We start from the raw sequence: 13,997 nt of genomic DNA, 5'->3' as shown, positions 1-13,997 counted from the left end.
TGTGATAGTAACAAAGATGTTATACCACTTTTATCAATGGGAAACACTGTACATAGTTCCTGGGCACCAAAGGTTAAGTCATGGTTAATTTACACGATAAACTGCAAGATATTGGATCACAGATTTTATATCTAATGATTCCCTACATTAGTAGAGTCTCCTTCGCATATCTTAACTGACTTTTAAAAACCCATTCTGGGTATTTTCCAGTTTTAAAACAGGTTTAAGTCTATCTCCTCTTTCCAGGTACTAGGGGTAGGAGAAAGCACTTTGTGTAGTATAATTTAGAATAAACATGCAAGAGATTATAACCATGAATTAATTTTAACTCCCTGTGTTGCTGCATGCATGTATCTTTTTGGGTGAGTATGAAACTGTCTGAGTCAAGTTCCCAGCCCTGCCAGTTGGACACCAATGCTGTATCAAAAATTACATGCAGGATCCTTGGAACGAGTGGGCCCTTCAGATGAGGAGCACAGTGACAGAGTTAGCACCTGTCACTACTGTGGGATGCTGACGGGCCAGCCAGGGGAGCTGTCGTTGGTCAGCTTCCTTTCAAAGTGTGCTGGCATTCTTAAGCTGCTTGCTGCCCTTCACTGGTTGGCATTTACCCCGGTGTGTGTTTCTCAGTGACCACATGAGTCTAAATCATTTCCAGCCTCAGGAATCTCCTCAAATCAGAATTACAGTTTTCTCATTTACAAATCTACACTGTTAGGATCCAGTGTAAAAAATCATGCCCAATCAGTCCTGTCCTTCAGTTGAAAGTACACCTAGCCTTTTTTTTTTGAGACGGAGTCTCGCTCTGTAGCCCAGGCTGGGGTGCAGTGGCCGGATCTCAGCTCACTACAAGCTCCGCCTCCCGGGTTTACACCATTCTCCTGCCTCAGCCTCCTGAGTAGCTGGGACTACAGGCACTCGCCACCTCGCCTGGCTAGTTTTTTGTATTTTTTTTTAGTAGAGACGGGGTTTCACCATGTTAGCCAGGATGGTCTCGATCTCCTGACCTCGTGATCCGCCCGTCTCGGCCTCCCAAAGTGCTGGGATTACAGGCTTGAGCCACCGCGCCCGGCCTAGACCTAGCTTTTGTCCCCTCCAGAAAATAACACCTAAGAAAGGGTTGCCAGACACCTACTTTTGGTGTATGTGTGTCCTGACTTCCTAGGACTGGTACCAAGTGGTGCCGAGCACATGCCCCATTCCAATTCTTTTTTTGTTTTGCTTTGTTTTGCTTTTTGAGGCAGAGTCTTGCTCTGTTGCCCAGGATGGAGTGCAGTGGTGTGATCTTGGCTTACTGCAACCTCCACCTCCCAGGTTTAAGAGATTCTCCTGCCTCCGCCTCCTGAGTAGCTGGGATTACAGGTGCCCACTGCTACCTGTGCTAGGTCTACTTTCAACTGAAGGACAGGACTGATTGGGCATGATTTTTTACACTGGATCCTAACAGTGTAGATTTGTAAATGAGAAAACTGTAATTCCGATTTGAGGAGATTCCTGAGGCTGGAAATGATTTAGACTCATGTGGTCACTGAGAAACACACACCGGGGTAAATGCCCAGTTAATTTTTGTATTTTTAGTAGAGATGGGGTTTCACCATGTTGGCCAGGCTTGTCTCAAACTCTAAACCTCAGGTGATCCACCACCTGCCTCGGCCTCCCCAAGTGCTGGGATTACAGGAGTGAGCCACAGCGCCCAGCGTCCCCCTTCCAATTCTTATAGGCAGCCTGACATTTAGGAGAAGACCAGTTGCGAATAACACAGCAGTCTGTGGTTGCTAGAAGTTACCCATGACCTGACTTACTGACACCACCCTCCAACCCACTGACCTAATTGGACAGAATACACCACCTCTCCCTCCTTCTTCTCCCTCTCCTCCTCTTCCTCCCCTCATTGCCCACTTGGCTGGCTGCACCTCTAGGCTTCTTGTGGTTCCCTGTCAGGTTGCTGGGCAGGGGCTGCCCCTTGACTCAGTATTGGGAGGAATAAAATGGAATAAAAGTACGGAGATGAAGGCACTCCTAGCTTCATTTTTACAAAATTAAAAGTTTCCTCAAGTAGGCCCAAAATGGATGCTTCACCTACCTCCTTCCTTCTCTTGGTCCCACTGCAGCCAATTTGGTCGGTGATAATATTCTAGCCTCTGCCGTCTCAGCCCAAAGTTGAATGATTGCCTGAAGCAGGTAGTGACCTCTAGAACAATGTGTTGCCTAGCTAATAGACAAATGTTTGTATAGTTTTTATCAAGTAGGAGTATAAGAAGTGGTCTATTAAATGAAAAGTTTACCAAACTGATTCCAGAATGTTCTATAATGAGACCCCAAAACCCCTACCTTTGTTTTTGGGATAGGAAATGTGAACAGGAGCTAGTTTACAAAATATTACAAAAGTTAAGAATGCAAGTTAGGATTAAACACATCTCTGTGTTTGGCCATGATGGGTGGCTCATGCTGGTAATTCCAGCACTTTAGGAGGCCAAGGCAGGTAGATGGCTTGAGCTCAGGAGACCAGCCTGGAGAACATGGTGAACATACTATATATATATATATATAGTAGAGATGGGGTTTATATATATATGTGTATATATATATACACACACACATACACACACACACACAGAGCAGGCATGGCAGTACCTGCCTGTAGTCCCAGCTACTTGGGAGGACGAGATGGGAAGATCGCCTGAGCCTGGGAAGGTCAAGGCTGCATTGAGCTGTGATCACACCACTGCACTCCAATCTGGGTGACAGAGCAAGACTGTCTCAAAAATCAAAAAACAACCAAAAAAACCCCACATTACATTGGAGAGTTGAATCCATTTTGCGTATGTTACTACTACAGATATAAGCAATCTCATTTCTGTTTCTAATCCTTGACTGTGGTTTTCATAAATCACAATGTAAACAGCCACTTCTGATTTCTGGCTCCGAATTTTTTAAATTAAGTACAATAAATAAAATGCAACAAAAATAGAGTGAAATAGACTTCACAAGACAGCACAAAACAAAGCGAATTCGTTTTAGGTTTCATCAAAAAATCTAACATTAGACTAGAGTTATTGGGCATGGCTGTGACTAAGCCACCCAAAAACAAAGATTCCTGAGCCAGATCTAAGGCTGGGGTGACCACCTAATGAAAAAAATGATAAGACTGAAAAGATGCACTTTTTAATTTTCTTTCAAAATAGTTTCTGGAATTGGATCAATTGTTGTCTATCAGCTGGAATTATATAGTGTTTTAATAAGACGAATCATATTGTGTTTTATGGTGAAAGGTAGAAATCCTGTGCTGAATTTTGTTATGTTCTGACTGCTGGTCTAAGATGTGGTGAGCCCCATAGGCGATAAGGTGACCCCGGAAAAAGATGTCAGAGCAGAAAGCCCTGGGACTTTCTTGGGCTTGACATCACCCTGGGGAGCCCCAGGAAAGTGACTTTCCAACCCTTGTACCTAACCAGGGGCAGCAAAATCCCTCCTGCTCTCAAAGGGCAGCTTCTATGCCCCAAGTTACAGCCAGACCAAAACAGACATGGAGTGGGACTCAGCTCCCACTTTGGGGACCTGATGTTGTCTTACTCTCTTGTATTCATTAGGTTTATCACAGGGAGGGAGTCCAGAATGTATCTGGAGATGTTTATTTACCTTGAAGTTTCTAAATCTATTTGAACTGGTAACAGCAACTTTTAAAGAAAAATTAGGTCAGGTTGGGCCTTGGCCTGGGTTATTTTTCTTATTTTTATTTCTTAGAGACAAGGTGTCACTCTGTCACCTAGACTGGAGTGCAGTGGCATAATCATAGCTCACTGTAGCCTCAAACTCCTGGGCTCAAACGATCCTCCCACCTCAGTTTCCCAAGTATATTTTTAAAAGCTCCTCAGGGATTCTCAAGTACAACCAAGGTTGTGAGCCACTGATTTCTGGTGAAAAATGAGGCACTGAAGGAGCACTGTATTCCCCACCACCACTCTCCACATGGACGCTCCCTGACTCTTTTGATTTTCCTGAGAGTAGATAGAAATCTTCTTACGCTATATTCAAGTTCAGGACATAATAAGTTATTTAACATTACCCTCAGAAATCTGAATTCTACCTAGAATCTCTGAACACAGCTCTGGGACTTCAGCAGGGCGCTCATACATCCTTGTGTGCCCAGACAGTCCTGGTGTGTGCCTGCTGATCCTATAGGATGTGGTGAACCCTATAGGAGAATAAAATAACCCCAGAGAAAGATGTCAGGGCCAAAAGTCCCTGGAGGGCATGGAGACTCCCTTCTATTCTCCTGGGTCTCCGGATTAGGATAACAAATAAACTGAATTCATGCAGGAAGTCTGTTTAACAGTTGACCTCTACTCTAGACAACCCAAAGGGCACATATGAGAAATTAATACTCTTTCCTTAACAATAAGGCAAACCTTACCTGGCAAGACATTTTATTTCTAAGGATTCCTCCACCTTTGCTTGGGCTTAGTTTTTGTTTTTGTTTTTCATTTTAGGGTGTGTGTGTTGGTGGGGGTATAGATGGGGGGCGGTTTGCCTTAATGCTTTCCTATACACCTCCCTGTCTCCCTTGTTTCAAGACTTCAGGAAAATTCCATAGTTGTCACATCTTTGTGACATCTGTGTCATTGCATCCTTGTAACTGTCACTTTCTCAACAGACAGTTTTGAAAATATCCTGTGGTGTCACTCTTTTGGCAGGGAGCGAGGAGGGATGATTTACCATTTCTAGAACTTCTGCTTCTCTGAGCCCAACCCAGGGTCTCCAACAGTGATTCAGAGACACATTTGCAAAGGTCTGTCGCCTTTCGTGGAAGCGCTCTCAGACTCACCAGCACTCCCCAAACCTCCTGCAGTTCTTTTAATAAACCATGTCCTCAGCCCAGTGTCTATTGTCAATTGCAGCACCTTCTGGGGTGACATGTTCTATGTTAAATATCCACTTTTTAAATATTGCATCCTCTGCTATAGTAAAATACTCTTTAAGACTGCAAAGGGGCAATGTGATGTGGCAACATTTCAGGAAGCCTTAAGCTTAATGAATACTATTAACGATTTAAATTTTTCTTTCCATTTTTTTTCCTAACTGCTACCTGAATCCTCACTATTCTTCTTCCAAAATGGAATGTCTGTGAGGGGGAAGTTAGATCTTTTTCTTTCCCAGGATGCCGACTGAAACTAGGTTGTGGTCACTCTTGTATGATGGTCACTCTTTTCCAATAACCATTCCAAATCAAGTTTGAGTCTTTACTTGCAGATTCTTAAATACTTTTCCTTGGAGGCAATACTTTGTTCTATCCGAAAGCCTGACTTGGGCATCTCCTCCACATGGGCATTTTGCTATCCTTCTCTGCATCAAGGATTGGTGTCTCACCAAGGATCCACCTGGGTGGACTTGTGGCTCTGCAGTGCTTATATCCAGGCGAGCCTAAATATCTGGCTTAGCGGTTCTAGAAGATATTCCTATTACCATGTGTGACTTTGTGCCTCATGGAGTGGCTGAGTTTGCAGGGTCCTACCTCCTGGGGCTGCTGGTTCTAGAAAGCGGACTCCCAACCCAGGCAGCGGCTCACCAGCTGAATCTGGGGCTGCCAAGAACAGGCATAGCCCTTCCCCGAAACTTTGGCAGTTGACAGTTGCTACCTCCCCTTCTCAGGAATCCTGTGACCCTTCTAGCCTTGAGTGCTGTCTGTTTGAAGCCTCATCCTAGAGGGGCTCACCTGCATCTTCCTAGAAGCTGGATCCTCTCCCTGAGTTGCCTTAATGACCATCCCCCCACTCCCTTTGAGTTTCCTGGTGGCCTAGACAGCCTCTCTTTCCACAAAGGGTAACCTCTGCCTCTCCCTCATCTTGGCTGTGCATACCCCTGCTCCCTCTCCCTGCACTGTTCTTAGCCAAGTCAAAAACAAAAACAAATAAAAGCCTTACGTGGCATTCATCCAGAGACTGTCTTTCCTCCAGGGGAGACGGGCTACTATGGGCATGTTGGAGGCTTCCGGTAGTTGGAGCTCTGAAGGAGGAGCTCTGCCATGGGAGTTCAGCTTAACTCGGCTTTCTGGAACCAAAACAGAACCTGGCTGCTTCCCAGGCTTCCCCCTACTTCCTTAAAGAAGCAAGTTCCTCTCTTTCCTTGAGCACTTCTGGACGTATTTGAGAAAGCAGCATGTTCAGAGACGGCCCTGCCATGGTTTCCCGCACACTGTCTCATGTCTGCCTTTTTGCTGACCACCCAAAGATAGTTGTTCCTGTTTTCACATCCAGCCAACCCCTAGTCTAGCATCCTGTACCTGGAGCCTGGGCTCAGGCACCTCCTTCCATCATCACTTTCTCCCTGATAGTTCTTGGAACTTGCTGAGGAAGAGGGCAGAGCTTTGGCTAGTTGTTCTTTTATAAACAAACTAAGACAAAACCCCCAATGTCCTGTTGCTCCAGAACTGACCATGGGTGTTGGGGGCATCCTGGCCCTCCACAGGTATGCATTTTTTGTTAGTCTGCATGGAAATGTTCCTGCTTGAGAACCAGGCACCTAACAGCAGGCACTCAGGAAATACCTGTTTAAGGAGATGGATTATATATCAAAGAGAGGCAATAAATACAGGGAAGCTTACACAGTCAATCAGAAAGAGACCATCAGGGACTGGGCTTGTTTCTCAGCCTCTTCTGCACCTGTGCAGGGTTCAGCATCATGGACCATCACTGAGAATGTCTTGAGACTCCAGGCAGCAGGGTGGTGTCATACCCTAGTCAGCAAGGTGATCTCCTGGCTATGGCGTACTCATGCCGTGCTAACACTTGGCTGTTCCCACACCAGCCTGGGTTCCTGCTTTCTCTCGGCCATTTCCCTTCCCAAGAAGGACCATGTCAGTCAATCCAGCCTGTCACAATATTCACTCGCCATATCAGTTTGTTTGGCTTAAAGTTAGTTTTTCTGATTCCATATTAAAAATGGATCTTTTTATGTCAGATTCTGGGTCACTAATCTTAGTGTCTTTGTTAGAGTGTCCTGGACCATTGTATAAGAGCTTTTTCTGTACTATTATTCTATTCTGTTCTATTATTCCAACTATTCTAGGGCCAGTGCTACACAGCTGATAGCTGATTGGGTAGATATTATGTATGTATAACTCTACATTTTAAGAACATGTTTGACACTTTCATACAATATTCTTTCATGTTCACTTTAGACATTTTTTTTCTAATTCCAAAAACAAATCTTATGGGAATTTTGATAGTTTTACATATATGCAAAATAAACGTAATATATCTACTGGACAGCCAATATATGTATTACTTCTATATATATTTATGTTTTATATATAAATATACATGTTACATATATAAATATATATATAATTAGATAAGAGATAACTAAAGCACCCTTATGATATTGAAACTTCCTATCTAGGAACATGAAGTTTCTCATTTATCCAAGTCTTCATTTATTATTCTCAAGAAAATGCTGGCATTTTCTTCAGATAGAAGATACAAGAGGGTTTTTGCTTTGTTTCCTTGTTTGGGTATTTTTGGGGGGGTGTCTGGTTTCTTATCAATTGCAGAACAACTTTCTGATTTCCTACTTAGAAGCATTGCTTCCTCTCCTGTTCCTGATACCTGTCTGACCTCTGCCCCATCACAGCTCACTCACTCCTTCTAGATGCTGTCCCCTTCAAGAAGGGCATTTACATTTTCTAACCTTCACAAGGACCACTCTTCTCTGACCTCTGCTTTATATCCCCTTCCCATCAATGACCAGTTTGCTTATTTTCAAATTTTAAATCATGGGCAAACTGTGGCTTACTGGCCAAAGAAATGCACTAAGCAAAAGTGCCTCTTTTTTCTTTCTTTTTTTTTTTTTTTTGAGATGGTGTCTCCATCTGTCACCAGGCGTGTGTGTGATGTCTGCTCACTACAACCTCCACCTCCCGGGTTCAAGTGATTCTCCTGCCTCAGCCTCCCGAGTAGCTGGGACTACAGGCACATGCCACCACACCCAGCTAATTTTTGTATTTTTAGTAGAGACGGTTTCGCCAAGTTGGCCAGAATGGTCTCAATCTCTTGACCTTGTGATCTGCCCACCTCGGCCTCCCAAAGTGCTGGGATTACAGGCTTGAGCCACTGTGCCTGGCCAGAAAAGTTCCTTTTAGCAAGAGTAGGATGGATGGGTTAGGGAGAGAAGAGACCGGAAGCAGGAGGCGAGTGCTGGGCTGCTCTGAGAAGTGGGGTTCTGGGTGGTCAGGCCCAGGGTGGAGAGGTGGGAATGGAGAAGGACGGATGGTGATGAGACGCTTTGGGAAGGAAGAGTGGATGATAGTTGCTCTGTCATAGGACCATGTGGAGGACCTAGTGACGTTCACTATTGCTGATTTGAGGCTTTGACTCAGAAGGACAATTCAAATGGATCAGAATAGATGACGGCCAATCCTTGGACATGGACATGGGCACAGAGAGCTCTGGCTTGTTCTTGTAAGTGCTGCTTTAGATTACTGTCAGAGGGAAGGAGAGAGTTGGACAGCCCTACCCAACCCACTCCGTCATCTCAGGCAGTACTAACCAGATGACACGTGAGTGTTTAGTAGCATCTGGTGGAGGTTTATTGTGATTATAAAGAACAGCACTTAAAAGTACCTTTTTGCTAAAATCTAGAGTTTGCATAATTCCATTTCAGGTATTTCTTTAATACTTATTCTTTCCTTCATGATATGGGTGGAAGTGCTCTGCAAATGTGCAGAATCTTCTGTGGGGACAGCTCTCCCATGATCTCGGGGTGCTCAGTGGCTCACCCCTCCCTGACTTACAGGGGTGTGTGTGGGCATGTGTGTTGCTGTAAGTTGAGCTCTACTGAGAATGGGGCCAAGGGCTTGTCAGGCTCAGGGCTGCCACGTAGGTCTGTGTAAATTGCTTGCTACACGTGGACACTGGCTGCCAGGGATGAGGCTGGAATCTGAGTAGTGCTTCTCTCCCAAGCTGTTTGCCATGGGACTGAGTCTCAGGGTGATGGCAAGGGGCTTCATTTTGCATAAAGCCTCTGGGTGAGCTGGCTGGGCCTGCTCTGGCATCTCTCCAGGCTCCTAGAGTGATGGGGACTGTGTGGATGAGGGGTTAAGGGCTACTGGTTCCCAGGGAATCCCTGCTGCCATCCTGTGCTCACAAGACATCTGCCACTGTGTCTCCAGACCCATATCTCCATTCTAGGCAGGAAGAAGGGGGAAGAGCAGAAGGCATGGCCCACCAGGTCTGTTACTTTTTAATCAGGAAAACAAAAGCCAGAACCAAGTCACGGGGCCAGCTTCAGTCGCAGAGGGTCCAGGGAGGGAATTGATTTAATGGACAAATATGTCTGAAAAAAATCAGCCTGAAAAAAACCAGAGTCCTGTTACTGAGTAGGGAAGAGGCATGGATTTGGGGTAGATGCCCAGCAGTGCCCGGAGAAACAGGCCTCCAGCACCAGTGTTGGCATTGCTAGTTGTAACATCCTTCTTTGTTGTCTATATTCAACATTTTGTCAAACTTTTCTCATTCCTTTAGCATTCCACACACAACATAAAATTAGATTTAAAAGCTAAATTGAGAATTTCCGGGGACTCCGGATAAGTTTCTTAGGTTAACTATGTAGAACAGAACACTTTCCCTGAAGAGTGGGGAGGCATGTATATATGCCACGTGTCCCTGGGAGCCCAGTGTTCAAAGCTGACAACCCTACCCACAGGAATTGCCCCTCCTGGTCACCAGGACCCAAAGCAGCTGGGATGTTTTCAGTAGTTGTTGTTGGTTTTTTGTATTGTGTTTTTGTTATGAAGAAGTTTGAGTTTATTCCCAACTGCATATTTAAGGATCTAAAATAGAAATTTAGCAACTAAGTCTGGAAGGTTCCAGGAGGACTTAAGTTGGACTTGAGCCTGTTTCTCCTCGATGCCTCACGGTCCCTGGGGCTATAGCAGACCAGCTTCTCTAGCTGGCTTGGCTGCTCCCAGGCCCAGCCAGGGTCCCTGCTTTAGAGAACAAGGTGAGGCTTCAGTGTAGGAGATTGGATGATGAGTGGCAGTCAGTTGCTCAGTGGGAACCTGCCTGCACAGTGCAGTCGGAGCCGCTTGGCTGGGTCAGCAGGTCCTCTGGGATGTGGCCCCATCAAACTTCCAGCCTCATCCCTGGCAGTTTTTAACAATCTAGACAAAGCCACTTCTTATCTCCTGAAGGTCTTCTCTCCCCAGACTAGATCCTAGACATTCTTTAGGGCCTAGTCCAAGGGTCAGCCCTTCCAGATCCTGAGCCCCTCCACCACCAGGTGAGTTACAGTTGCTGCTGTTGAGCTCCCTCAACAACAGAGGGTGCAGCACACCCCATTACTGTGCTGAATGTGTCTTCAGGAGAGCCACAGTGCCTCATTCATCTTTGTTACTCTAGACTTGTTACATGAATCAAAATAGCCATCCTCCCAGGTGTGTTTGCCTCAAGGGAAACCTGAGCAAAAGCAGGGAGCTTGTGGAGCCAAGTCTTCTCCCACCTGCCCCCCAGTGCCACCTGCACCCAACTTCCTGAGAGCTGAAGAGGAAAGCTGGGGGCCTTGTGGTCACAGCTCTGGCCAGTGACAGGGTTGACTCATCACCCCACACACACTGTCTTAGTTCGCTAAGGCTGCCATAATAAAATACCACCCACAGGTGACCTAAAGAGCAGAAATTTATTTCCTACAGTTCTGGAGGCTGGGAACTCCAGATCAAGGTACTGGCCAGTTAGGTTTCTAGTGAGGGTGCTTTTCTTGGCTTGTAAGCAGCCATTTCTTGCTGTGTCTTCAAGTAGCAGAGGGAGAGAACTAGTAGCACTCTGGTCTTTTCTTATAATGACACCAGTCCCATCGTGAGGATCTCACCCTCGTGACCTCGTCTAAACCTAAGTAGCTCCAAAGGCCCTACCTCCAAATATCATCACTTTGCGTGTTAGAGCTTCAACTTAGGAATTTTGCGGGGACGTAAACATTTGGCTCATAACACCCGCTTGCCAAGCTCCCATCGTGTCTAATTTTGGGCTGGCTGCAGAGATGAGTGAAGCCTAGGACCTGCCTCTGAGGGCCACGCAGGCCAGCTGGGAAGCCACACATACAAGGACTTTGAGAATGCCAGGACACTTCTTATTCCCTGCTCCCCTCCTAGGCCTCTAAGCCGGTTTGTCCCCTATTCATCCTCACCAGTGCGTGCCCTTTCCTTTCTTTTCTTTGGAAGGCCCCTCTTCATTCATCCACCAGGCAGCTGCACAGAGGCCTAAGTTCACAGGAAAGGTGGAGGTGCTCTGGTATAAGGGACATGGAATGTTTGAATGACAAGGTGAGGGCTTTGAGACAGTATAGCTGTAGATCTGGAGGGGCTGACAGGCCAGTGGTGCTGTATTCTCCTTGTTAATCCTCTTCTCAGCGTGTAAATCAGCTGTCTCTGGGCACACACCGTATGTATGAAGGCCAACCAAGACATTCTGACACCTCGAAGCCCACAAGAAAGGAACTCTGAAAGGTTTTAATATTGTTTTCACTGCTTCTATGGAAAAACAGATTTTTTTTTCCTTGCAAAATATCACACTTTCCCAATTGAAGGAAAATCCATTTTATTTTTGTATGTGTCTGACTCTTGAAGTTCTGTTGCTGACCCAGGCTTGGCAGCTTCTCAGAACTAATCCCTGATCCTTTCTGTGCTGAACAGTAGCCAGTCCTTTGAGCCGAACTGGGGCCATTTGTTTTCATCTCTAAATAAGTAGTGAGTGCTTTTAATAATGAAATGCAGAAAGGACCCAAGATGGTGCATTAATCTTGGATTCTCCTTTTTTTATCACTAAGAAAACTGCTGCAGATGGAAAAAGGCAAGAAATCATTGTTCTGGATTCCAAGAGGAGTAACGCCATCAATATTGGTCTGACGGTGCTGCCTCCTCCAAGGACGATTAAGATCGCCATTTTGAATTTTGATGAGTATGCCTTAAACAAAGAAGGAATCGAGGTGAGGGAAGCTCTATTAAGCATTATTTGTATTTTATCATATACTGCACGTATAATATGCTGCATGTCTACATTTCAAAAGATGCGCCTTTCTGTGCTCAGCTAGACTGTGAATAAGATTAATCATTCTTACATGTGTTAAATTTTTTGAGGGGAGGGGAAGTCTCACTTTGCCTATGAAGTTCAGCAGTCTTCACTCAGGTTTATTTACCAGTCTCCCTCTGACCACACTCTGCCTACCTCAGAATGGAAGAAGAGTAGATAAACTCCTTGGGAGGCCACTAGGGTTTTTTTTCCCCACGTCATTTTGAACCACATCACATTTAACACTTTCAGAGGTAGGGTTTTCAGAACATGCGCACATCCATGTAAGAGCTTTATCTCTTGGCATTTGTTGGGGTTCAGAGAGACGTGTTTCATTCGATAAGCCAGAGAGCTCAAGCCATCTGAAGCTTTAGCATTTGTTGATCTGAACGTCACACAGTGGAGCGACCTTGGGTGGTGTGGCTGTGGCCACACAGCTGGAGCTGGAGACAGGGTTCGCCTGTGGAGCCTGGGTTTGTGTTCTTCCACAGGCCATGCTCTCCCTCCACTGTGGGTTGCTGCCAGTTTAGCAGGTTAAATCTGTTATTATAAAAAAAAGACTGAGCAGAGCCGATGTGTCCCACCCACCAATTGCTACAGAAGGGTGTTATAGTTTGGGGGCCCACTGGGTCAGAGTGGGGATCTGGGGACACTGCTTTGTGGCATTGGGTGGCACCTAACCCATCCTCCTATTAGCAGGGAGCCCTAGACTCCTTTAAAGCCTCTCTGTGACTGGGGTTCATCTTCTTGTTTGAGACACTTGGGCATGGATGGAACCTATGATGCCTGACTCCAGAGAGGGAGAGCAAGCCTTCTACAGAAAAGTTGAGAGTGAGGAAGGGCCTGGGCCTCTGGCCAGAATCACCCATGGCCCTGGGAATGGGAGGGAGCAGTGGGCACACAGTACGCAGAGGGGTCTGCACCCAGCCCACTGGGCATGCCTTCATGCTTTGGAAGGAAGGGACCTTCACAGAAAAAGCCATTACTAGAGGCCTGAACTGTAGGCTCTAGTAAGTGGACCCCCAAATTCATGCCCACCCAGGATGTGACCTTATTTGGAAAAAGGGTCTTGTACATGTAATCAAGTTAAGATGAGGTCATACTGGATTCAGGTGGGCTCTCAATCTAGTGACTGGTATCCTTATAAGAAGAGGGAAGTTTGAATACAGAGAGGAAAGTGCTATTTGAAGACAGAGAACACACAGAGAGATATACAGAATGCCTTGTGATGACAGAAATGGAAATTACAGTGATGTCTTTAAAAGCCAAAGAATACCAAGGATCGTGGACAACCACCAGCACTGAAAAAAAGCAAAGTTCATCCCCTGGGGCCTTCAGAGACAGTATGGTCTCTGACACCTTGATTTTGGACTTCCAGATTCTAGAACTGTGGGAGAATACATTTCTGTTGTTTAAGCCACCCAGTTTGTGATATTTTATTATGGCACCCCTAGAAAACCTATATAAGGCCCAAGCAGCTCTACTCTGAGAAACATACACTCCCTTTTCCAGGAACAAGTACAATAAGGGAAATGCACTTCTTTCCTGGCAGAAGAAGTTGTGCCCTGAGCTCTGGAGCCAGGCCAGGCAGCAAAGCCGGTCAGCATATCCAGGTGTGTTCTCTGTCTTCAAACAGCATTCTCCTCTGTGTTCAAACTTCCTTCTTCTTATAAGGATACCAGTCATTGGATTTAGGGCCCACTTGAATCCAGGAATCCGGCCTATGGAGAGAGTGAGGGCACATGGCAGACCGGAGCAGGGGACATGAAGGAGTGAGTGGGAGACAGCTGGGAGATACAGAGTGAGAGACTGAGGCAGTTGCCGGATCGCGGGAAGGGGCAGGCCAGGCCTCAGTGTGATGCATCCCACTCTGGGACCCTCCTAGAGGAACAAGGGAGGAGCAGGGCAGTGGCCTGCTGTTGGGTGGACCTGGATGTACCA

At 46.0% G+C, this 13,997-nt stretch overlaps 1 protein-coding gene across 4 annotated transcripts in view; it reads left to right on the top strand.

The window, feature by feature from the left end:
• Positions 1-13,997, top strand: part of FHOD3 (formin homology 2 domain containing 3) — a 519,848-nt gene that overhangs the window by 460,216 nt on the left and 45,635 nt on the right. For all 4 annotated transcript variants that reach the window (XM_073006355.1, XM_073006354.1, XM_073006353.1 and 1 more), the window contains one exon: positions 11,815-11,973. In XM_073006355.1, coding sequence (XP_072862456.1) covers positions 11,815-11,973 — 159 coding nt within the window. The remainder of the gene's footprint in view (positions 1-11,814; positions 11,974-13,997) is intronic.

This window comes from Chlorocebus sabaeus, chromosome 18 (assembly GCF_047675955.1).
Source record: "Chlorocebus sabaeus isolate Y175 chromosome 18, mChlSab1.0.hap1, whole genome shotgun sequence".
NCBI classification, from domain to species: Eukaryota; Metazoa; Chordata; class Mammalia; order Primates; family Cercopithecidae; genus Chlorocebus; species Chlorocebus sabaeus.
The sequence above is the reverse complement of the archived record's forward strand: the minus strand, read 5'-3'. Positions and strand labels throughout refer to the sequence as shown.